This window comes from Acipenser ruthenus, chromosome 1, assembly GCF_902713425.1.
Source record: "Acipenser ruthenus chromosome 1, fAciRut3.2 maternal haplotype, whole genome shotgun sequence".
Lineage (NCBI taxonomy): Eukaryota > Metazoa > Chordata > Actinopteri > Acipenseriformes > Acipenseridae > Acipenser > Acipenser ruthenus.
The window spans coordinates 37,498,763-37,521,744 of record NC_081189.1 but is presented as its reverse complement, the minus strand read 5'-3'; the positions used below and the strand labels follow the sequence as shown (position 1 = coordinate 37,521,744).

The 22,982-nt window shown below is 35.1% G+C and overlaps 1 protein-coding gene across 3 annotated transcripts; it reads left to right on the top strand.

Moving 5' to 3' along the window:
- The first annotated feature begins 2,938 nt into the window (after positions 1 to 2,938).
- On the top strand, positions 2,939 to 21,471 carry LOC117420800 (protein ERGIC-53-like). 3 transcript variants are annotated; one of them, XR_009328779.1, is made up of 13 exons: positions 2,939 to 3,248; positions 4,174 to 4,328; positions 4,415 to 4,522; positions 5,887 to 5,948; positions 6,564 to 6,663; positions 6,783 to 6,906; positions 7,187 to 7,245; positions 7,886 to 8,018; positions 10,510 to 10,703; positions 11,141 to 11,211; positions 16,452 to 16,605; positions 19,029 to 19,210; positions 19,649 to 19,771. XR_009328779.1 is itself a non-coding variant. In XM_034034442.3 (13 exons), the coding sequence occupies exons 1-13, from the start codon at positions 3,050 to 3,052 to the stop codon at positions 19,973 to 19,975; spliced, it is 1,518 nt and encodes a 505-aa protein (XP_033890333.3). In that variant the 5' UTR covers positions 2,941 to 3,049; the 3' UTR covers positions 19,976 to 21,471. The 3 variants fall into 3 exon arrangements, 2 of the variants coding, with proteins under 2 accessions (XP_033890333.3, XP_058880738.1); XM_034034442.3 differs by lacking the exon at positions 19,029 to 19,210 and adding an exon at positions 19,939 to 21,471 and having other exon boundaries at positions 2,941 to 3,248; positions 19,649 to 19,770; XM_059024755.1 differs by lacking the exons at positions 2,939 to 3,248; positions 19,029 to 19,210 and adding exons at positions 3,446 to 3,485; positions 19,939 to 21,471 and having other exon boundaries at positions 19,649 to 19,770.
- Positions 21,472 to 22,982: the final 1,511 nt, after the last annotated feature.

Genomic DNA, 22,982 nt, shown 5'->3' with positions numbered 1-22,982 from the left:
AACCTGCAGCACTGTATGACTCATGTATGGTAGGAACCTGCAGCACTGTATGACTCATGTATGGTAGGAACCTGCAGCACTATATGACTCATGTATTGTTAGAACCTGCAGCACTGTATGACTCATGTATTGTAGGAACCTGCAGCACTATATGACTCATGTATTGTAAGAACCTGCAGCACTGTATGACTCATGTATAGTTGGAACCTGCAGCACTGTCTGACTCATGTATAGTAGTTTCTGTTTTCCAGTATATTTCAAATCAGTGCCACCTAGCAGCACAAAGCATATTTAGAAGTTGATTTTACAGTATTTACCAAAAAGCGTAAAACCTTTGAGACAATAGAGTCCTGTGGTCATAGCTGCTTAATCTTTGTTTTTCAGTATTGAGAAATATAGTTACACAAAAGCTAAAATAACTTCAGTGCATACAATGCATATTCAACAGGTTGAAAAACGCATTTAAGAGTTTGAAATTATTTTCTTCAAACAAGCTACTGTGATTTACTGTAAAACTGGTGTGTACATTATATCTTTTTTGTAAAATATATAACACATAAACATATTACCTTATAATTAAGCTTATAATTAAGCATTTAAGAACACGGACAGTCTCTGATCTGCTGGCCATTTAATGTGCAATAATTATATATACAGAATTGAAGAACAATACATTATAAATGAGTTTTGCAATGGCAGTTATTGACAATGGCTAGCAGGCGAGGAATCCCTTGTGTCTCTTTTTCTAGCAGCTCACCCACTTAAAGAGCCTTGCAAGTGCAAGTTTTGGACTCAGTGACTATTCCCATTTCATTAACTGACTGACCTGAGCATTAATACCCCCTCTGATGGGGGTTGCCTTGGAAACAAAGATTCCTGTATGTAATCCCAGATTATCCTGCTCTTTATCCTGCATGTGACCCTTAATTGCTCACTAAATTAGATTTTTTTTTTAATCACAAGAGGAGGTTAATATGGTCATGCAGAGGTGGTCAAACCACGATGACACGCCATTGAAGGGGGGTTCAGATTACATGATCCCTGAAGGCGTCTCATTTAGAGGGAAGCCCCACTCTCCCAGTGGGAGGTGGTGCTGGGCAGCAATACCTCTGTAACTCTGTATCTTCAGTGTTTGTCTAATCTAGTCTGACTGTAATATAGCAACTTGCAGGGAAGTGAGTAACTAAAATGTACCTTGTGCTTTCCGTAATGCTGAAATACAAGATGGCAGGCAAATAGATTGTTTTTGTAATGGAAACGGAAATGTCCAAGTTAATTTAGATAACATATTATGTGTTATGTGTTTTTTTGGGTTTTTTTTTTTTTTTTTTAGATTTAGTTTATAGTTTAAAAACTACAGGTAAGAAAAGTTTATAGTGTCACACTGGTATTACATGAAGGGCATTCTTAGGATATGTATTTTAAATAGGATGACAGGAGGCATGAAACTGAATTAAAAGCTATAGCTGTTAACTTGCACTGTCTCTAGATGAACAAGGGAGATGGACAGTCCATGACAACATTCTAATCAAAACTCATAAGGATAGAAGACTAATGGAGTGAATGCTTAATGGAAAGTTTGAGGTGGGCAGTATTCTATATTAATGGAGAGATGAGTTTAAGAGATGTTTATGGAATGAATGTGTCCAGTGGACATTCAAACCTTTTATTAAGTGGTACATTTAATATCTTTACACTGATTAATTCAGCTGCCAAAATATGTGTGGATTTACCTTACTGTTAATCCCAAAAGCATTGTTTTTTGTATAATGTACTTAATAGACTGAGCTTTTAGCAAGAATGTAATGCTATTTAAGACAATTTAATGGGTCTGTATAAAATTGAAGAAATAAAACTAACAACATGATAGCATCGACTGCTTGTATTGTTGAATAATAAATGAGCTTGTGATATGAAGCCAAATAAAACTGACTGATTTGTTCAGAAAACAGAAATTGGTCAAAAGGAAATAAATAAAATGCAGCATAAAAACAGAAATGGTGTATAATAGCAAATAAGGAATAACATCATACTGTTTGTTGAGTACCCATGTGACTTTTAGGATAATATACCTGTTCAAAAAAAAAGAACTGCAAGGAATATCACTGTATTTCACACTAGCACCAGGAGGATTCTCTTTAAGGGGTTCTATTATGCCACTTAAAACTCAAGCACAGTTTATGATTTAGGACTTCTGTTCTATGCAATCATTGTTATCCGTTTAGGATACTCAGTTAGTTGCACCAGTAAAGGCTGCTTTTACTGTAGATTCAAAATGAAACATTTCCAAATCCAGCTTTTTTTTAATTAATTGTCATGGCTTCCAGGTGAATTAAAAGTCCACAGAAAACAAGCAGGTCTGAAAAGCAGTGCATTAATCCACCATGCTTGGTTGTAGCCTTTATAACAACATAACCAGATGACTCAGGGAATGGGATATGCTATTTGGTTATGCGCTAGCTATTCTAGGACAGTCATGTGAGATGCTCTCAGATAACTTTGCATGGGAAGGAAATGGTACTGGAGGTACAAATGACACGGTGCTGAGTTATACAAATAGAACTGACTTAAACGCTTTAATTAAGTCGTTTTATTACTTTATACACATGCTGGGACATGATTAGAGTACAGTATGTTAAACTAATAATAATAATAATAATAATAATAATAATAATAATAATAATAATATGCTATTTGGCATGACCGGCTATAACCATTCAAAATAACTAATGATCTTCTAGGCTAGCAAAAGCAGGTATAATTTTTGCTCTGGTACAAAATATACACCGCTTTTTATACTAATCGAATTCAATTTGAGATTTTAAGATTATCAAAACAAACATTGTTTTGATAACCTCTACGCGTTGCGCTATCCTTACAATGGTCCTGACAGGAACATTTCGTGGTATCTTTGTAGGCACTGCACTTGTTGCAACATCGGCACGCAACGTCACCGTTTCCTAGCCGTCCAATGAGACAGCGCCCTGTTGGCTGTTGGAATTCCCGTCAGCCCTTCGACTGAGCGCTACGTCAGCAGTGGGGTAGAAAGATGGCGGTGTCCATGGACAAGTGGCTGACTGTAGCTGCCGGTTTACTAATATTTTGTATAATATTTAATCGCACTAATGCAGACGTTGCGCCGGGATCTAACGACGCTCCTCACCGCCGGTTTGAATACAAATACAGCTTCAAAGGACCTCATTTATCACAGAGCGATGGCACTATCCCCTTTTGGTTGCACAATGGGAGTAAGTTTATTCCTATAACAATGTATCTAAACACAGTACTGTATCTAGCCAGAAATACATAATGCAAAGTTAATGTCCTACGTGTTTTATTTCCCATACATACCAACTAGAATACATTCATCTAACTGTACAGTACACGGTTTATTAACTTATTGCTTCAGGTGATGCAGGATTTATTTTTGTCCAAGGCAAGTGAAGACGTGTTGCGGACAATGCCCATGAATGGTTTTAATAACGGTTCGTACCTTTATTCCCGCAACTATTGTTAAATAAATATGTTTTTGTGATGTTGGTTTTCATTACAGTTATTTGAGGGGCTCACTCTGCAACTGTTTGGCACTGTGGAATTGAAGCATAGTTTTTGAGAAGTCTGGCATCTTGGCAAAACTCAGTTCAGTAAAATAAACACGTTTTTTCACCAGTACACATAGCAATGCAACGTCATTACTGGGTTTTGTTCACTTCTGTTTAGGGGACCTGCCTGTGAATTTATAAGTAAAGTATCCTACTAGTTCACGTTTCACTCCTGTGCTGTTTGAATAGATGGGTCAGATATGTACCCTTTTGCGTTGTTGTACAGGAGGGTTGAAGTCCATACATATTCAAACAACCACCCTCATTGATATTGTGTTTAGGGGGTGTGTTATAGGAGTCAATTCAGGAACTATTAGGTGAATATTAATTATGTACCCAGATTGCTATTTGTAAGGCCCTCTATGTTTTTGAAGTATTCATATTGATTATACTTGAAGATGCAATGTACCAGTATTTAGATTTGTGCTGACTTCATTCACATTTACTGTAGATTTAAATACTGCACTTGTAAAGCATAGTATGGTGGGAGTAAATAAATAAGGATGCTAGTTGTCTGGAAGTGGAAACACATCCAAAAGTTTCTTTATAAATGTTTCGATGTATGTTTCAGATGCTATTCCAAGTGCTGATCAGGTTCGAATCACACCATCATTGAGAAGTCAAAAAGGCTCAGTGTGGACAAAAAACAAAGCAGCCTTTGAAAACTGGGAAGCTGAAATTACATTTCGTGTTACTGGAAGAGGAAGAGTTGGAGCAGATGGGCTTGTAAATAACACTTACACTTTTAAAATTGTAACTCACCTGCTTTGTAGAGTTAATTATTTGGTTAATAATATCACCTTTTGAAATAGGCAATCTGGTTCACATCAGACCAAGGACTTGAGGGTCCAGTCTTTGGAGCAGCAGATTCATGGAATGGCCTTGGAATTTTCTTTGACTCTTTTGACAATGATGCAAAGGTTGGTAAATATATATTTTGCAAAACAAGTATTTATAATGCTGTCCCACTCATAATAGCGAAAAGCAAGAAACTGCGAAAAATAATTACATGGTCTAGAACAGGTGTTCCCAACATTGTCCAAGATGGAGACTACCTTGATGTTTCTCCATCAAGGACCTTGAAGGACCACTAACAGCATGGGACTAAAAACCATGATTTTTCTCAAGTGAGGTGTTGCCTGGAGGCTTGACAACAGTGTAAAGCTACAGTATAATCAGATTCAGTTTTATAGTTTGGGGTTCTGTAGCTTAGCCTCCTGTGCACTAACCTTGCAGATGGGTACAATAATCAAAGGAAAAGTGTGAAATATATTCAAACTTTAGATGCACTTGGCATTGCGTTGTGTATGGAGTGCAGAATGCGCCCTATAGCTTGGAGATCGCCGGTTCCAATCCAAGCTATGCCACTGCCGACCGTGGACGGGAGTTCCTAGGGGGTGGCGCACAATTGTCCAAGTCCTTAGGGGTTGTCCGTAGGGGTTAGATCGGCTGAGGAGTCCTTGGCTCACCGCACACCAGCGACCGCTGTGGCTGCTCTGGCACCTGCAGGCCTGCCTGTATGCAATTCAGAACTGTGTAGTCCTCTGACTCTAAGTTCTGAATATGGCTGCACGGCAGGCATGCATAGCGAAAAAAAGCAGACAGCTGACGGCACTTTCGGAGGACGCGAGTGCTCGTCTTTGTCTCTCCTGAGTTAGTTCGGGGGTTGCAGCGGTGAGCCAGGTTGAATAATAATTGGACATTCCAAAATTGGGAGAAATATTGGAAAATGAATAAATAATTGTTCAAAAAAAGAAGTAGAAATGTAAAGTCAAACATAATTTAGAGCTTTAAACAAGGTCTTACTTAATAGTGTATTGTTAGCCTGGGACTAATCGAATTCATTATATGGTACACTCTGGAATGATGGCACAACCCACATTACTTTATGCAAATCGTCATACTTTGTCAAACCATTATTTAATTAACCACATGCAGATTGCATCTAGACCGTATATTACAATATCTGTTGTAAATGTTTTAAGTTTCTGGAATTGCTTTAGATATGGATGTCCGTTGGATGTCCACAGCCAAAATCTAAATTTGTATTTATAGTCCTTGTTGTGATCCAATCTCATTTTACATTACATGATAGTAAGTTTTAGAGTAGCTGACAAGAATTAAAGCTGTACAGCATTTTGGCACACATATAAGAAAACAAATATCTAGCTTTTCATTGTAAACAGGGTTGACTATAACTGTTTTTGCTTGATGTAAACAAGGTAGAATTTCTCTGTGTGTCTTGCAATAAAATGGTAATATTTTTAATTTGTGTTAATTTTAGAAAAATAACCCTGCTGTTCTTATCGTTGGTAACAACGGAAAACTTGTTTATGACCATCAAAAGTAAGTTAAAAAAAGCTTTTCTTTTTGGTTATATTACACTTTTTGCAGTCTTTTTTAGGCCTTGAATTATTTAAATTAGGGTCTAATGTGGATTGATTGAATCAGCAGTTTGTCTTAAGTGTTACATCACTTAGGATCTACTGGTATATACTGCGATAGACTGTCATGTGACATGTCACATGGTGGTGCATTAACTTTATTTACTAATTATTTTCTAAAATGTCTCTGTATTTGGTGTTAATGTAATTCAGCTTTTCCCCCTCAGTTTTATGGTAACCCTTAATTCAAACATGGGCATGACTGTGTTTTTGCAAACTGAATATGGAAATATTGCATATATTATTTGCATGAAGCCTTCCACAGCTATCTAGATCTCTGTTATTTGATTGCATGCAAAGCGATCTAGGATGCTTATTTATGAAGGATATGAATACAATTAATATGGCATTGTTTTGTACTAAACATCTGATAACTCTCTGAACTCAACCATTACATTAGTACATGTAATGGAAATAAACAATATGTTTCTTAGTATTAAATAAAATCTGGTTTTGCATATACTGTACATTATTTCCATTGTATTTGTAAGACATTTCATTTTGTTCAAATCTGCAGTGATGGTTCAACCCAAGCACTGGGGTCCTGCCTAAGGGACTTCAGAAACAAGCCCTATCCAGTCAGAGCCAAAATCACATACTACAAAAAGTCATTGACGGTAAGGTTCCACATTAATTATGATTTATGTTGCAATAATAAATAAACATGAACATCCTTATTATGAGCATGTGTATGTAACTTGAGTGTTTAATGTTTTATTTTAATTATTTTATGTAGGTTTTGATAAACAATGGATTTACTCCAGATAAGGAAGATTATGAATTTTGTGCCAAAGTGGACAATATGATTATTCCAGCTGAAGGTTTTTTTGGAATTTCTGCAGCTACAGGAGGCCTTGCAGGTTGGTGTGTCTGTGTTATTATCATCCGAGAATCCGGACTAAACGGAATGCTTCTAGAAATCAGCAGCATATGTATGGATTGAAACAAATGCCATGCGTTCTTCACATAACCACATGGTAATGTCAACAGTGAACTAAGCAACTCAGTTGTTAGTATTACATCTATTGAATTAAGTCTCAATCATTCCTATTGTATGTAGTTGGTTTGCAGAAAATAAACAGTTTGAACCTGCTTCAAATACACAGCTGTTTTGTGAATGGTCCACTCTTTATTTTTCAGATGACCACGACGTCTTATCTTTCTTGACATTCAGACTGACTGAACCTGGACAACAAGAGGTATGACCTAGAACTAGCTGGAATTTGGGAGTTTTTGAAGCATGTTAACTTGTAACATAAAGGCCCATATTCATAAAACTTAGCGTCTCCTGTGTGGTGCCAGTAATAGTGTTTAACATGACAGTATTTCATCAGGTGATGCATAAACGCCATTTACCGTCAAAAAACAGCACTCACCACGTCATTACTATACAGCAACAGGAGGGAGATATCTTGGAACATGATCCAGAAAAATGAGAAGACCTTGCAATTTTGTTTACAATCTAACATTACTCTTGCCAGCGCTTCTGGCAGTATATGGTCTCCCCTTTTACAGTACCAACCGCATTAACCCCATCAGCTATCCGCCATATTTTTTCAGCCACAGGACCTTGGTATTTCAGAACAGCTGATCTGCGTTGACAGGTACTATACAGTAAAGTGCAATCTGCACCATTTTTATGTGAAAGAAAAAGGAAACTTTTTAATGTTACAAGACCAGAAGCAGCACACAATGGAGTCCTCAAATTAAACTTGTGAGTTGCTTTATTCAAATTTTGCAACAAAAAAGTGGTGTGAAGGCCTTAATAAATCTGGCCTAATGTGAGCAGTCATCTTAAACGACTGAACAATGTCATTGTACTGTATGTTATATTTACAGCCTGTTCCCGAAGCTGAGATTCCACAAGAGGAGAAGGAAAAGTACCAAGAGGAGTTTGAACATTTCCAGCAAGATTTGGACAAGAAGAAACATGAATTCCAAAAAGAGCACCCTGACATCCATGGACAGCCATGTGAGAATTGAGTTATTATTGTACTTGGTAAACTCACTGCAGCTTGATAATGGCTTTTTTTTCTCCTGTAAAAAAAAAAAAAATATATATATATATTTTAGCAGACGCCCTTATCCAGGGCAAATTACAATTGTCACAATTATCACATTATGTTTACATACAATTACCCATTTATCCAGTTGTTTATACTGAATCTAGGTAAAATACCTTGCTCAAGGGTACAACAGCAATGTCCCTCACCTGGGATTGAACCCACAACCCTCCGGTCAAGAGTCCAGAGCCCTAACCACTACTTCACTCTGCTGGCCCCAAGATATATATTATTACTATACAGTCACCTCCAAAATTATTGGCACCCTTGATAAAGAGGAGCAAAAAGGACTGTATAAAATAAATAATACCAGTACTGAGCTATATTGTAATTTTCCAACATGTGGAATATATTTGACTATTAATGATTCAGTGGAATCAACCAAAATTACACATTTCTCAAATTATAAATTTATTTCCAAAAAGAAATGAAGTGTCATAATTATTGGCACCATTGTTTTCAGTACTTTGTGCACCCTCCCCTTGCAAGGATAACGGCACTGAGTCTTTTTCTATAATGTGTAATGAGATTGGAGAACACATTGGGAGGGATCTTAGACCATTCTTCCATACAGAATCTTTCCAGATCCTTGATATCCTTCAGTCTGCGCTTATGGACTGCCCTCTTCAATTGAAACCACAGGTTTTCAATGGGGTTCCAGTCTGGAGACTGAGATGGCCATTGCAAAATGTTGATTTTGTGGTCAATTAACCATTTCTTTGTGGATTTTGATGTGTGCTTGGGGTCACTGTCTTGCTGGAAGATCCACTTACGGCCAAGTTTCAGCCTCCTGGCAGAGGCAACCAGGTTTTTGGCTAAAATGTCCAGGTACTGGGTAGAGTTCATGATGCCGTTGACCTTAACAAGGGCCCCAGGACCAGTGGAAGCAAAACAGCCCCATAACATCAAAGATCCACCACCATATTTTACAGTAGGTATGAGGTTCTTTTCTGCACATGTATCTTTCTTTCGACGCCAAACCCACCGCTGGTGTGCGTGGCCAAAGAGCTATATTTTCGTCTCATCTGACCATAGCACCCGGTTCCAATCGAAGTGCCAATGCCGTTTAGCAAACTCCAGGCGCTTACGTTTGTTGGTTGCTCTCAATAAAGGCTTTTTTTCTGGCACCCTTCCAAATAGCCTATTGGCATGGAGGTGGTGTCTAATTGTAGATTTGGAGACTTGGTGACCCCAAGATGCAACCAAGTTCTGTAATTCTCCAACTGTGGCCCTTGGATTTCCCTTTGCCTCCCGAACCATCTGCCTCACTGTGCGTGGGGGCAAGATACACTTGCGTCCTCTACCAGGCAAGTTTACCACTGTTCCAGTGGTTTTGAATTTCTTAATTATTGCCCTAATAGTGGTAAGTGGTATATTTAGGTTTTTAGCTATTGTTTTGTACCCATTACCTGATTTATGAAGGTCAACAACCATTTGTCTCTTTTCTTTTGTGAGTTCTTTGCTTTTCCCCATGGTGATGGATGACAAATGGATTTCATATGCGTGTTACCTCATTTTTATACCCCAGTGAAACTGGAAGCCATGGAAGGCCACAATATAGTTCCTTAAGACTGAGATGAACTTAAAGAAGTAGAATGTTAATGCAGATTTATTTTTGTTTTATTTTATTTATAAGAATCTTTAGGGGTGCCAATAATTCTTTTTGAGAACATTTTTTATTACTTGTTAATAAAAAACTTTTTCTCTGAGCAATTGTATTAGAATAAAAGAATATGGTTTTCCCATATATTTGAGCATAAAATATAGCTCATTACCTGTGTTGTTTATTTTATACAGCCTTTTTTGCTCATCTTTATCAAGGGTGCCTATAATTTTGGAGGCGACTGTGTGTGTGTATATATATATATATATATATATATATATATATATATATATATATATATATATATATATAATAGTAACAGCTTCACTTGACTTTCTTACAAGTAACATTTTGTACATATGCCCCCCTATCGAAGCTGATTTATCAAGATCTTTCTTACAGAATGCAATGGCTAATGTTTGGTAACAAATATGAAATTGTTAATGTTACAGGTAATATAAGCATTCTGGAAATGAGCTGAGTTTTTTCATACTGTAAATGAACTCTGATTGGTGTATTTCTTGCTTTGTAACAAACTGTTTTATTTCTTTTACAAGAAATGGTGCAAACTATGATTTATTGTTTTAAGACTTTCATGAATCTGTCCATTTTGTTTTGCTTCAGCACAAAATCTGATTTGTAATATTCCTTAATTATTAGGTTTACAGTGATGGAGGATTCTTTAATTTTACAAGTGGAGAGTTGATATAATGTGGGGTAGACTCAAGGGACTACTCATAGTTTTGAGCATTCACATTTAAACTTTTCCTTATTTAAGTTACAGTATTTCATTTCAGCTGAAGATAATTATGAATCTGTTAATGACCGGGAGGTCAGGCAGATCTTTGAAAGCCAGAGTAGAATCCACCTGGAGATCAAACAGCTGAACAGGCAGCTGGATATGATCCTGGATGAGCAAAGGCGCTATGTGACTGTAGTAACAGATGAAATCACAAAGAGAGGAGCTTTGACACCGGGCCAGCCGGGACAGGTACGTTGATTTTGAGATTTTTACTGTGGCTGTGCATACACATTGTTCAGCCTACAAAGATGATTTATTGAAAAATGTCAACATAAGGAAAATTTAATATCTGACTAAATAATTAATGGCACAAACTAGACAACAGGTGCTAAATCAGCATAGTATATGACCATGAAACTTGTTGGGGCTATGTTTATGCATACCCATGAGGTAAACTTGAATGTGCATATACTTAAAATGTCAAAGTTGTTGAGCTCCAATTTAAGTGCTTTTTCTGTATCGGAGAGTTTTGAACAGTTGCAGGGATAAAAGGGATACAAATTTAACTAAATAATATAAATTGTAATGTTAACATTAGCCAGCCAAATAACTTCATAATATTTAGTACAGAACGTTGCAGTTTGTTCAGCTATGTTGTGCTCATTAAAAAAGTGTGTGTTTTTCAGGTTCCCACCGAAGAACTTGACTCTCTTGTAAAAGCACAGCAAGAGGTGCTTAGAAATGTCAATGATATGAGGTAAGAGTCCTAATGAATCAGCGAAGATTACAAATACCTGACATGCACACTATGATTGACACTAAAGTTGTACTACCTTACCCAATGTAAAGTCCTAGATTACTGCTGATTGGGGCCTGGAATATGTTTGGTATATGAGTAGCATGATTAACAAAAACGATATACTTTAGACGTTTTATTGACTCATTTTAATAACAAACATACTTTCTACATGTTGATGCATAATTTGAAAATGGATGATCTGACAGAGAAATTATGGGGGGTCACAAGATACTTGGATCTGCTGTTTTTGTTGAAGCTGTTCTTAATTTTATTATTAAGCATGTTTACCATGTGTGTTTGTTAATCCTCCAGCTGTCAAAACGCTTTTGTTCATAATAAGACTAGTTGTTTTTCTTGTAATAGATTTTTTTTTTAATCTCCATAATAATTTAGTAATTCTGCTGTCTTAAATGTTTGTCAGGCTTCATCTTATCGTCTTACAACAATAGTAACTAAAGAAGAAATTCAAATAAATATCACCATCTGCCATATAATTCCGATAGTCACGTATTTACAGTTCAGTTTTTTCTTGCTCATTTTTCAAATCCATTTAAAATCCTGATCTTTAAGTGCAAAACAGCTACCCCCAGCCTAGAGCATTAGATCTTTAGTGAGCTTATACAAAAACATATTTTTTGTGTTAGAGCATTCTTTAACAACAGTTTTATTTATCCTTAGTATCTGCTATTTTACAAGGGATTTTTTTTTAAACAAAACATAACAATCTAAAATCTAAATGTTATATTTGCATGAGGACTTAATTAGAATTTTTTTTTTTCATTTTGTTCCATAGATTATAACGGTTATTCCTTAGGATCTCTAAATTAGGCTATATTTAGGGCTTCTGATTTTCGGTTTTAACTGATAAAACCCGATAAAACACCCCAGATACAAACAAATTAAATTGGTGGATAGCCAATAAACACTGGAAAAAACGTGGAAATGGTTAATCTATTCACGTTGACTTTACCCTATTCCCATTCAAAAAAAAAAACCTACTACAAAAAAAATAATAAATACATTTCCCAGTGCTGCTGGGCAATGTCCCGCCTTCCTGACTTGTATCTATCATTGATTCGTTCTGAATACTTTAAACCCGCCCCAACTACTAGGTGACAGCACATTCCTTCATTTCTATTGGAGACTCCACTTGCAAGATTTAAAACAAATATTCCAATCAGGATTGAGGCTTGCTAGCGGGATTTAAAGCTGCATGACAGTTAAAATATAGAGGATTTAAAACATAATTGTGGCGAAATGTACAAAAATGCCTACACACAAAAAACCCAGAACAATGTGCCCGTGACCATAGGGATTTCATGTGTGGAAAACTCAAATAGCTAAAAATAAGCACTGAAAAATACAATTAATAAAACCCGAAAAACAGAAGCCCTAGCTATATTGTAGTAAATAGTATTTCTTTTAAGTTAATAATTTAGCATTGGTTTTAATCATTGGCTAATAGAGCTTGATATATATATATATATATAAAACTTCAAATAATTGCCTGGTCTCCAATACGCGCCGGGTCTTCTGGCAAATATTGTAAGTAAATGCCGGGTCTCTGTCATTGCCATTGAAGCTGAGGAAGATGAGGATTAGCTTGAGCTTAATGAACTGCTAATAAGTGACAGCGATGAATGTGACTCTCAGGATTAATACATAATAATAATAGAAAACGTAATTTAAGGTAGACCTACATGTAATGCATATTTGTTTAATGCAGTTATTACGTTATTAAGTTTTGATAATTTTAAGCGTGCTGAAAGTAGGTCAGATACAAACCATTTGGTGTATTTTAACGTGTACAAGTTTGAGATTAAACAATAAATTCATTTTTAAAAACATTTTCGAAGTTTGTATTAATAATAATAATAATAATAATAATAATAATAATAATAATAATAATAATAATAATATCATCATTGTGCTGTAAGCGTAGCCAACACGCCTGTTTTCTGATATATCTACAGGACTTTATTTTAGTGGATTTAACTACTGTTGTTGTTAACAATGGTAGATCTAATTCCGTTTATAAATACAAATTCATACTTCTGCTTGTTCATTTTCCAACGTTTTGCATACCGTATCCTTGTTAACCAGTGCATCTAACAAGACTATAATAATACTTTCGCTTTATACTTGAGGGTGTACAATACAATGCAATTTTGTTATAAAACAAAACTGTTACTTAGTTCCCACTGATACACAACCTTTTAGCAAAGTTGCTGGAATGTTGCTACAAGGTTGTATGTTAGCAGCTTCTCAATGACCGCATGAAGCATGTGAAGCTAGTAATCTATAAACACAGGTCTCAAATAATCGCACGTCTCCAATATGCGCCGGGTCTGCTGACAAATATTGTAAAAAATAAACCATAGGCGTTTAATTGAATTTTTACTATCTCTCTATCTATCTCTCTATCTATCTCTCTATCTATCTATATCTATCTACATGGTTCTCCCCAGGAATTCTGTACAGCCGGGTGGCAGAACATTATAGCCAGGAGCACTTTTAACGGAAAAATAAACTTGCCTTACCTTAAATATATAATACGACAAATCACCTTACAGTACAACAATAAGACAAAAAAATGGACTGAATGATACTACCCGAAAATAATCTTAATATTTTTAATAAAGTAGTCAGCGCAAATATAGTATTAGGTGGTGGATTGCGCCGCTCACCGGCTTATTTTGAAAACCCTGCATTCATTGTCACTATTTTTGCTTTGAAAATAAGCGGCTGTTTTTTTAGCAGTCATTTCAACGTTTTAGCATCTCAAAGTGCTTAACATACAAAACCCGTCCCCTTCAACTCTGATTGGTTAAATGTTGTGTCAAGACATAACACAGCTGTCACATGGCCTGGGGAGAACCCTGTATATATAAAATAACTAACACTTCTTTTTCTAATAGATTATCACTACCTTTAGTTAGTTTGGGATATTCAGTCTATTTAAAACAGTAGGTAGGTGTTTATTTTTAAAATTATTTTTATATGTAATTATTAGTCGAATAAACCGCTACCGAATAAGACCATTTTGCTACCTACTTTCCAGGCAGGTAGCAAATCCTCACTACTGCCTTAAGTTTAACTTCTAGCCCTGCTGAATAAATATTAACTTTTCAATTTTTGCAACCACACTGTTTGTAGCCAATTCCAGCCTTTTGTTATAAACATGTTTTTAAAGTTAAAATACTGAATACACTTGACTATAGGAACATTTTCCAGTTTGTTCAAAACATGGTGTTTTTTTCCATGTACTTTATTATTATGAACAATATGTAAAATTGAGAGGTTAATTTTATTAAGTTTGCATGTTAATATTTAATAAATAAAAGTATAGATATTTTATAGCTATCCAATCAGAATTTGTTGTACTGTAAGGAAAGTCAGTAATTTATGTAAAATGAAGCAACTATACAAGTTTATTAGTTTAGTATTTATATATATATATATATATATATATATATATATATATATATATATATATTTTTTTTTTTTTTTTCAGTTGGATACTGGGTATTTTTAAACAAGTTGTCTGTTGAGATGATCTCTGTTGACTTGAGATCTTTATTTTAATCATTGAAATACTTCTGATTAATTGCACACATGCTGCATTTATGTGTTTTCTTGTTTGTTATGCAAGCTTGTGAGGCTTGTAACGCTGTGTTAGATTGATCTGAAAATGTGTATATACTTTTCTTCATTAGAGTGGGGGAGCAAACCAGGCACAGTTGCAGATTCTTTTTAAGCACCCCCAAAACCCACTCATTTACAATTAATAGATTTATGAGTGTAGTGCTGGGTCAGACAAATACTCTTCTAGTTAGTAAAGGTACAGATTATCAAAGTGCTTTTTAAAATAAAAGGAATAAATGGGCCAGACCATACAGAAAAGTATGCCAGGTTAAACAGAAGTGTAACCTAGTAATTTAAATAAGAACCGATTTGAGTTATTGTACATGCTTCATCAAATGCAATTTACATGGGGGATGTTTTCTAGTGAAGATATGTCCACATATTTAATTCTTAATTGAGCTGATTGACTTTTCTTTGTCAATCAAAATAGGTCAGCTCTAGTAGATTAAGATTAGATTATTTAATACATTTCCCTTTGTCTAATATAAAAGAGCTTTAATTCTAATATTCTTGGTAAATCTTTCTTGCACAGAAAATAATTAGATTTTCCTTTGGTTATGTACTGGACATAGTATTGTGCTTTTTGTTGCTGGGTGCAATCAGGTTTTGAAGAAATGTCACGTTTTACTAGATCCTTGGAGGATTAAAGACTTGTTTTCAGGAGAGAAAAAAAACCCGAGCAGCATCTGATTGCATACTTATTTTCTCCAATCAAATTTCCTTTGTCAGTCTTCTTAAAAGTCATAATCATCTTAGGTTTTATAAAAAAGACGTTCTCCCTGACAGCAATAATACAGTATAAGAAACTAATTTTTATCAGAAACATGATCTTAGTTTTAAGATGTGCTCTTTATAAAGAAGATTGTTGTTTTCTTATTTTTAATACTTCAGAATAACTGGTTTCCTAAGGATCTTTGTATTTAAAAGGATTTTCAGTTTTTGTTTTGTACATTAAACTTTTTTTTTTATTTATTGCATGATCATTTTCTTTTGTTAATCTTAATCGTTGTCCTTCAAGCATGTGGCATTGGGTTTTTGGCATCAAAAAAAAAGGATCCCCTTCTGTGTAAAAAGGACTGGTGCTGTGATATTAAAATATGACATTCCAAGATGACTTAGTATACCTATGTATGTGTAATATATACTGTTTTGAAACTTGACATAAAAGAAACTTCATTTAATTCTACTTCTGGGTTTTTATAATTTATAAAATTAATCTTCAGTTGCAAAGTTTCTAAAAATGAAGCAGATTAAATAAATGCAAAGTTATATTTTAAAAGGTACTCATATTAGTATGAGAAGTAATCATGATAAAATATATAATACACTGATTATATTTATGCGAGGCGGGATAAGTGGATGTCAAAGCTTTACATTTGACTAACCGTAGCTAACTGTAAGCTGATCTCTGGCAACACTGTTCTCTTCTGTTAAATCTTCTGTTAGATTTTATAGTTTTGGATTGAGCCATGCAGTGCTGTAGTCTGTTTAAAGGTTATAGTTTATTAAATTGAGTGTTTGAAAGGTCTAATTGTGAAATGTATTTGTTTCAGGAATACATTAACAGAGTCTCTCGGACAAATGGGTAATGTTCACAACCAAGGCAATGCTGCAGGGACATATGAAACTGTCCAGCACTTCAATGACATCAAGGAACACCTTCATGTGGTTAAGAAAGATATTGACCATTTGATACAGAGAAACAGGGTAAGTGGCTTTCCTTCATTTTCTTTATTTAACACGATGCAGCTGCTTACATTATTTGCATAATGCATGGCTGGATTTAGAACATGTGTGGTTAAAAATGTGATGTTTAACCTTTGTACAAGGAGCCACCTGTTCAAAATAAGCTTCTTAGCAAAACTTTGAAGACACAAATAGATTTTCACCTTAACGTAATCGGTCTGCACTTTTGTTTACCTTTTAGGATCATCCCACTCCAGCGTTGTGTAGTCTAGTATAGCGTGTGTGGAGATAGATAGATAGATAGATAGATAGAGAGATATATATATATATATATATATATATATATATATATATATATATATATATATATATATATATATATATATATATATATATATATATATATACATACATAGATTGGTTTGCAGAAGTATTCACCCCCCTGCAAAGTTTTCACATTTTGTTGAATTACAAATAATATGTGCATAGTTTTTCAAACTAACTTTTTTTATTCAAAACTGTAGTGCTTAAAATGAACACTGTTATATGAGGAGGAGGTTAAATGTCAGCAAAACTTGCAAAGAAAATGTACAAAATGAAATTTACTGGTTGCATAAGTATTCATCCCCTTAGTCAGTACTTGGTAGAAGCACCTTTTGCAGCAATTACTGCTATGAGTCTTTTTGGATAGGTCTCTACTAGCTTTGCACAGTAGGATGGTGACATTTTTGCCCATTCTTCACGGTTTGTTGGGGGTCATCGATGGACTGCAGTCTTCAAGTCTTGCCATAAATTTTCGATTGGATTCAAGTCAGGACTTTGACTGGGCCACTCAAGAACATTAATTCTCTTGTTGACTGGGTGGTATGATGCATCTTCCGCTTCTTAATGATGGACTTCACTGTGCTGAGAGGGATAATCGGCACCTTTGAAATTTTCTTGTACCCTTCTCCTGCTCTGTGCCTCTCTATCACTTTATCCCTGACTTGTTTCGAAAGCTCCTTGGTCTTCATGGTTGTTTTGTTGGATCACTATGTGAGTTGCAGCTTGAAAGTCTTTATATACTTGAGGGAAATTCTCTACAAGTTTAAACAACTTTGAATACACAAGGCTGAAACCATTTCACTAATTTTGTGACCTTTCAAACAAATCATTTGCACCTGAGCTGATTTAGGGCTGCAGTAGCAAAGAGGTTGAATACTTATGCAACTGAGATTAATCTGTTTTTCTCTGTAAATCTTACTTATTTATATTTTATATGCATTTTTTAACTTTATCAATGTGGAGTAGGTTGTGTAGATTCTACATGTAAAGTCTAATTTGAAAGCGTTGTGGTGTACGCTCAGGTGCCAAAAAATGTGAAAACTTTGCAGGGGGGTGAATACTTCTGCACACCACTATATATATATATATATATATATATATATATATATATATATATATATATATATATATATATATATATATATATATATATATATATATATAGTACAACCTCGTTATAACGAACCTGTTGGGGACCACACCTTTTGTTTGTTATATCTAGGGGGTTGTTATAGCGAAAGGACAATCAAAATGAACGATAAACTGTGGAGTAAGTCAATGTATATATACAGTGCCTATAAAAAGTCTACACCCACTTTCAAAATGTTCACCTTTTGTTGCCTTATATATAGCCTGGAATTAAAATGCTTTTTTTTTTTTTTTTTTCATTTATCTACACATCCTACCCCACAACTTCCAAGTGAAAAATATATTCTAGAAATTTGTAGAAAATTAATTAAAAATAAAAACTGAAATAGCTTGGTTGGATAAGTGTCCACCCCCCTTGTAATAGCAATCCTGAATTAGCTCAGGTGTAACCAATCGCCTTCAAAATCACACACCAAGTTAAGTGGCCTCCACCGGTGTTAAATTGTAGTGATTCACATGATTTCAGGATAAATTCAGCAGTTCCTGTATCAAAGGCCTTGAATATCCCTTGGAGCACAGTCAAGGTGATTATAAGAAGTGGAAGGTGTATGGCACCACCAAGACCCTGCCTAGATCAGGCCGTCCCTCTAAACTGGATGACCGAGCAAGAAGGAGACTGATCAGAAAGGCTACCAAGAGGCCAATGGCAACTCTGCAAGAGCTCCAGGCTTTTATGGCCAAGACTGGTCAAAGTGTGCATGTGACAACAATATCCCAAGCACTCCACAAATCTGGCCTGTATGGCCTGTAAGAAAGCCCACCTTTAATCCCGTTTGAAGTATGCAAAAAAACACTTCTGTAGAGATTCTGTAACCATGTGGCAAAAAGTTTTGTGGTCTGACGAAACTAAAATTTAACTTTTTGGCCTAAATGCAAAGCGTTATGTTTGGCGCATCACCCAAAGAACACCATCCCTACTGTGAAGCATGGTGGTGGCAGCATCATGTTATGGGGATGTTTCTCATCGGCAGGGACTGGGGCAAGTGTCAGGATAGAAGGGAAAATGAATGGAGCAAAGTACAGAGAAGTCCTTGAGGAAAACCTGCTGCCCTCTGCAAGAAAGCTGAAACTGGAATGGAAGTTCACCTTTCAGCATGACAACGACCCAAAGCACACAGCCAAAGCTACACTGGAGTGGCTAAGGAACAAAAAGGTAAATGTCCTTGAGTGGCCCAGTCAGAACCCAAACCTAAATCCAATCGAAAATTTGTGGAATTGCTGTCCATCAACGCTTCCCAAAGAACTTGACAGAGCTTTAACAGTTTTGTAAAGAAGAATGGTCAAATATTGCCAAATCTATGTGTGCAAAGTTGGTAGAGACTTATCCCAACAGACTCACAGCTGTAATTGCTGCCAAAGGTGCTTCCACCAAGTATTAACTCAGGGGGGTGGAGATCTTTCAGTTTTGTATTTTTAATATATATATTTTTTTTCTCAATAAAAACTTTTTCCACCTTAACAGTGTGGAGTATGGTGTGTAGATAAGCGGAAACAAATCCTCATTTAAATGCATGAAACTCTGAGGCACTGACACAATATAGGCACTGTATATAATGTGTGTGTGTGTGTTTATTTTCTTTATTTAAATCAGGGGCCAAATGAAAAGGCGACGTGTCCAGAGCTCCCACCTTTCCCATCCTGTTTATCTACAACCCATTTCTTCATGTTTGTAGCAGTTCAGACAGTGTTGTTTATCGGTTATATAATGTATAGGTGAGTATATGTAGTGTTTATGGGAATTCATGAAAATATCACATGGTTTATAATTTAAGAAAAAAAGTTTAAATATTAAACATTCTAAAATATTATATAGCAAACAAAAGCACTATTTTTATTTTTTCATAAACATGATGCCTAACTGAGCTTTTTTTTTTTTTACAGGAGTCAGCAAGAAGCTGCTGCCAAGAAGTTCTTTTGATGAAAAGCTTGTTCATTTTTCTGTGGAAATTATAAAGAAAAAGAATATGTAAATGAGGGAACTTTTAAGTGTTTTTTTTTTTTTTTCCAAAAAACTAAATTATACGCAATATTTTGTTTAGATCTAATGAGAAATTTGAGTTAAACAAATATTTTTTCTTGATATGATTGATAAAAGATGTACATGGAGTTTTTAATGAACAGTTGCGTGGTTAGAAGAAATAACATTTGTGAATGTTTGGTCAGTGATATCCCATCTTAGTTTAAATTGGTCATGTGTTAAACCCAGTTGCATTACAGAGCATTAGTAAACATTAAACCTCATAAAATCTGAGTAAAGCTAAAGAAACATCTTAGTCTTGTAAACAAACATTTCAACAAAATCAATGAATGGAATACTGGTATATTGTCAGAATGAAAGATGTAGGAACATACATTCGGTATCGAAAATCAATGCATTGTTTTTTACAAGCGACATAGTTTGCAATAATTCATGGAAGGTTAGTACTGTTTATAGACATGTGTATGCCTTGCTTATTGAAAACAAACTACAATAAAGGATACACTTTATACATTTAGTGTTTTAATATATAATATTCAATTTAAAGCTTTGTCTTGTACACATTAATTATAAAATAGAAACAGTTTTAAAATCGTTATTGCTTTTTGTGAAACACTTTACAGAAGAATAATGGTTGCAAATCAACATGTTTTTGAAATTCAAATTCTAACGTAATACACAAGTATATTGACTAAACTGTAGCTTGGATTTGAGATGCAAGTTTCTGTTCTTCGGGAATTGGGTAATATTTTATTTTCATTAATTGTTACATGAATATATTGATTCAAGTAGACCTTGGCACTTACTTGAAGGCTCTCGGAGAGGAAGCCTGTCCTTAGATGCTTTTTTTTTTTTTTTTGTATAATCAACCCAGTCCCTCAATAATTATTGATTTTCATTCCTCTCTTAGACATACGTGTTCGACTATTAGATGTAATAAGGGTCCTATTTCAAGGCTGGTTTCTAAAATTACCTGATTAAATAACAAAGCAAAAAAAAAGTCTTTTAAATGACGTCTTGCTGAAAACCGCAGTATGAATTGTACATTGAGGACTGTTTGCCAGAAGTCAGTTTGGGGTGGCAGAGCATTGCCTCAACCTCAGGGAGAGCAGGAAGCCCCAGTGCTGTGTTCCATTATATACTGGAATACTGCTCATGTTGTAGGTGGATTGTCCTGGCACATTTTGAATACATTTTATAATGCCACTGAACAGGTTGATGCTTCAATTTTCATTTAAAATGCTATAATTTGTGTATACATTCTAGTAAACTATTTCCCCCAATCATAAATGCTTACTCTTCTATTAACAGTATTTCAAAGACTGTAAGGCTATAATTACATGGCACTACTCAGACAATTTTGCTTACATGTTCTTTTCATGCAGAATGTTTTGGACATTTCAAAACAATAAACGTTTTCTACTGGGAAATCAAAATGTTCTTGTTTTTTTTTCCCATATTGACACTGAAAAAAATTCTGATTTCAGTCAAAGGACAGAGAAAAAATTGAGCGGACCTGTATAAGCATCCAGGGTTTAAGGCATCATGGCATAAAAGTGGGAGGGAGCTGTTACAATATTGGTTTTAGTATGCTTAACTTTTGAAGTGGATTGATAACAATGTCATAGAGCGGAAAACTGCTTGTTTTAATACAGGTCCCTAATAACAACATTTTTAAGGATTTTTTTTTTTTTTAATCCCATAAATAAATAAATAGATTAGATAAATATGTCATTGTGTGTGTGTGTGACATACTGTTTTATGTATATATTTATCTAATGCACAATTAAAAAAAAAAAAAAAAAAAAAAAAAAAATCTATTCCCCTTTCCCGTTTTCAGATTCATGTTATTATATAGAAACCCTAAATTACAAGATAAGCTACAAAGCCTGGACGAAGGTCATTCTATGAAAGCAAAGGTTTGCAAACCTTGTACTTAAGACATTGTATGACAGAGTCACAAATCAGGTTTAAAACCAACATAAAGCCTATACATAGGGACAGGCCTTTTGAGGGCATTATTGAACAGTAAATTAATGGAAAGCCTACTCTTAGGACACCAAAGAACAACATTGCAATTACAATATGGCAGTCTTAAGAGACAAATTGACTGCACTTTCTGTGACTGAAACAAATTAACAATGGAAACATCATAGTGCAAAACAGCTTTAATTAGTCTAATGTAGAATTCTGTGCTCAGAACAAACATTAGACTTGTCTCTTGGTTTATGAAACAAGGCCTTGGATCTAAATACTCTGCCATGTTAAACCCTTTTAACATTAGCCTCCCTGGCATCTTACGCACATTAAATAAAAGAAGACCAGTAATCTTTACTGTACTGTATATACTGCAAGTCAGTTTAGCCATTAGAAAGAGCTGGGATATTGCATATAAGTGAAATGTCTGCGTGAAGAGCAAGCATCACGTGTCATTTGAATTAGTTTACATTTCCCTTACTCTGCTATGGTGTTTGCAATTATTCTGAGTGGTTCTGGGTTCTGTTGAAATCCTTTATCTCTGCATCTGCCTTTAACTGGGTTTGTCTGGAGAATCCAAATTGCTGGGACTGAAGAGTTTGCCTCATTCCATTCGAGACATGTGACAATGTGACCTTTTCCACTTGTACAGCCCCACCTACTCCATTTTTATTGACGAGTAGGAGGGATGAGTTAAAAGATCACATTGTCACATGAAGTGAATTGAATGAGGAAGGTTTTTCAGTCCCCGCATTTAGGATTTTCCAGACAAGGTCAAACCGAGCTCAAAGCCAGGTAAAGGCAAATTTAGAGAAAAATGGTAATAACTTAATATTGGAGTATCAGAGCCCAGAACCACTCATAAAGCACCATGAATAGTAAAGAAAAAATGGTCTACGGTCAACTCAACAACCTTGTGTATTGTTCAGTTCTGAGTTTTGAGCATTGAGCAACAGATAGACGAACAGCA

Excerpts from the sequence above, each read along its gene's own strand:
- LOC117420800 (XM_034034442.3), top strand. The coding sequence starts at position 3,050 with ATGGCGGTGTCCATGGACAAGTGGCTGACTGTAGCTGCCGGTTTACTA. Across the intron at positions 4,523-5,886 it reads CTTTTGACAATGATGCAAAG|AAAAATAACCCTGCTGTTCT; the intron begins GTTGGTAAATAT and ends TGTTAATTTTAG. Across the intron at positions 16,606-19,648 it reads ATTTGATACAGAGAAACAGG|GGGCCAAATGAAAAGGCGAC; the intron begins GTAAGTGGCTTT and ends TATTTAAATCAG.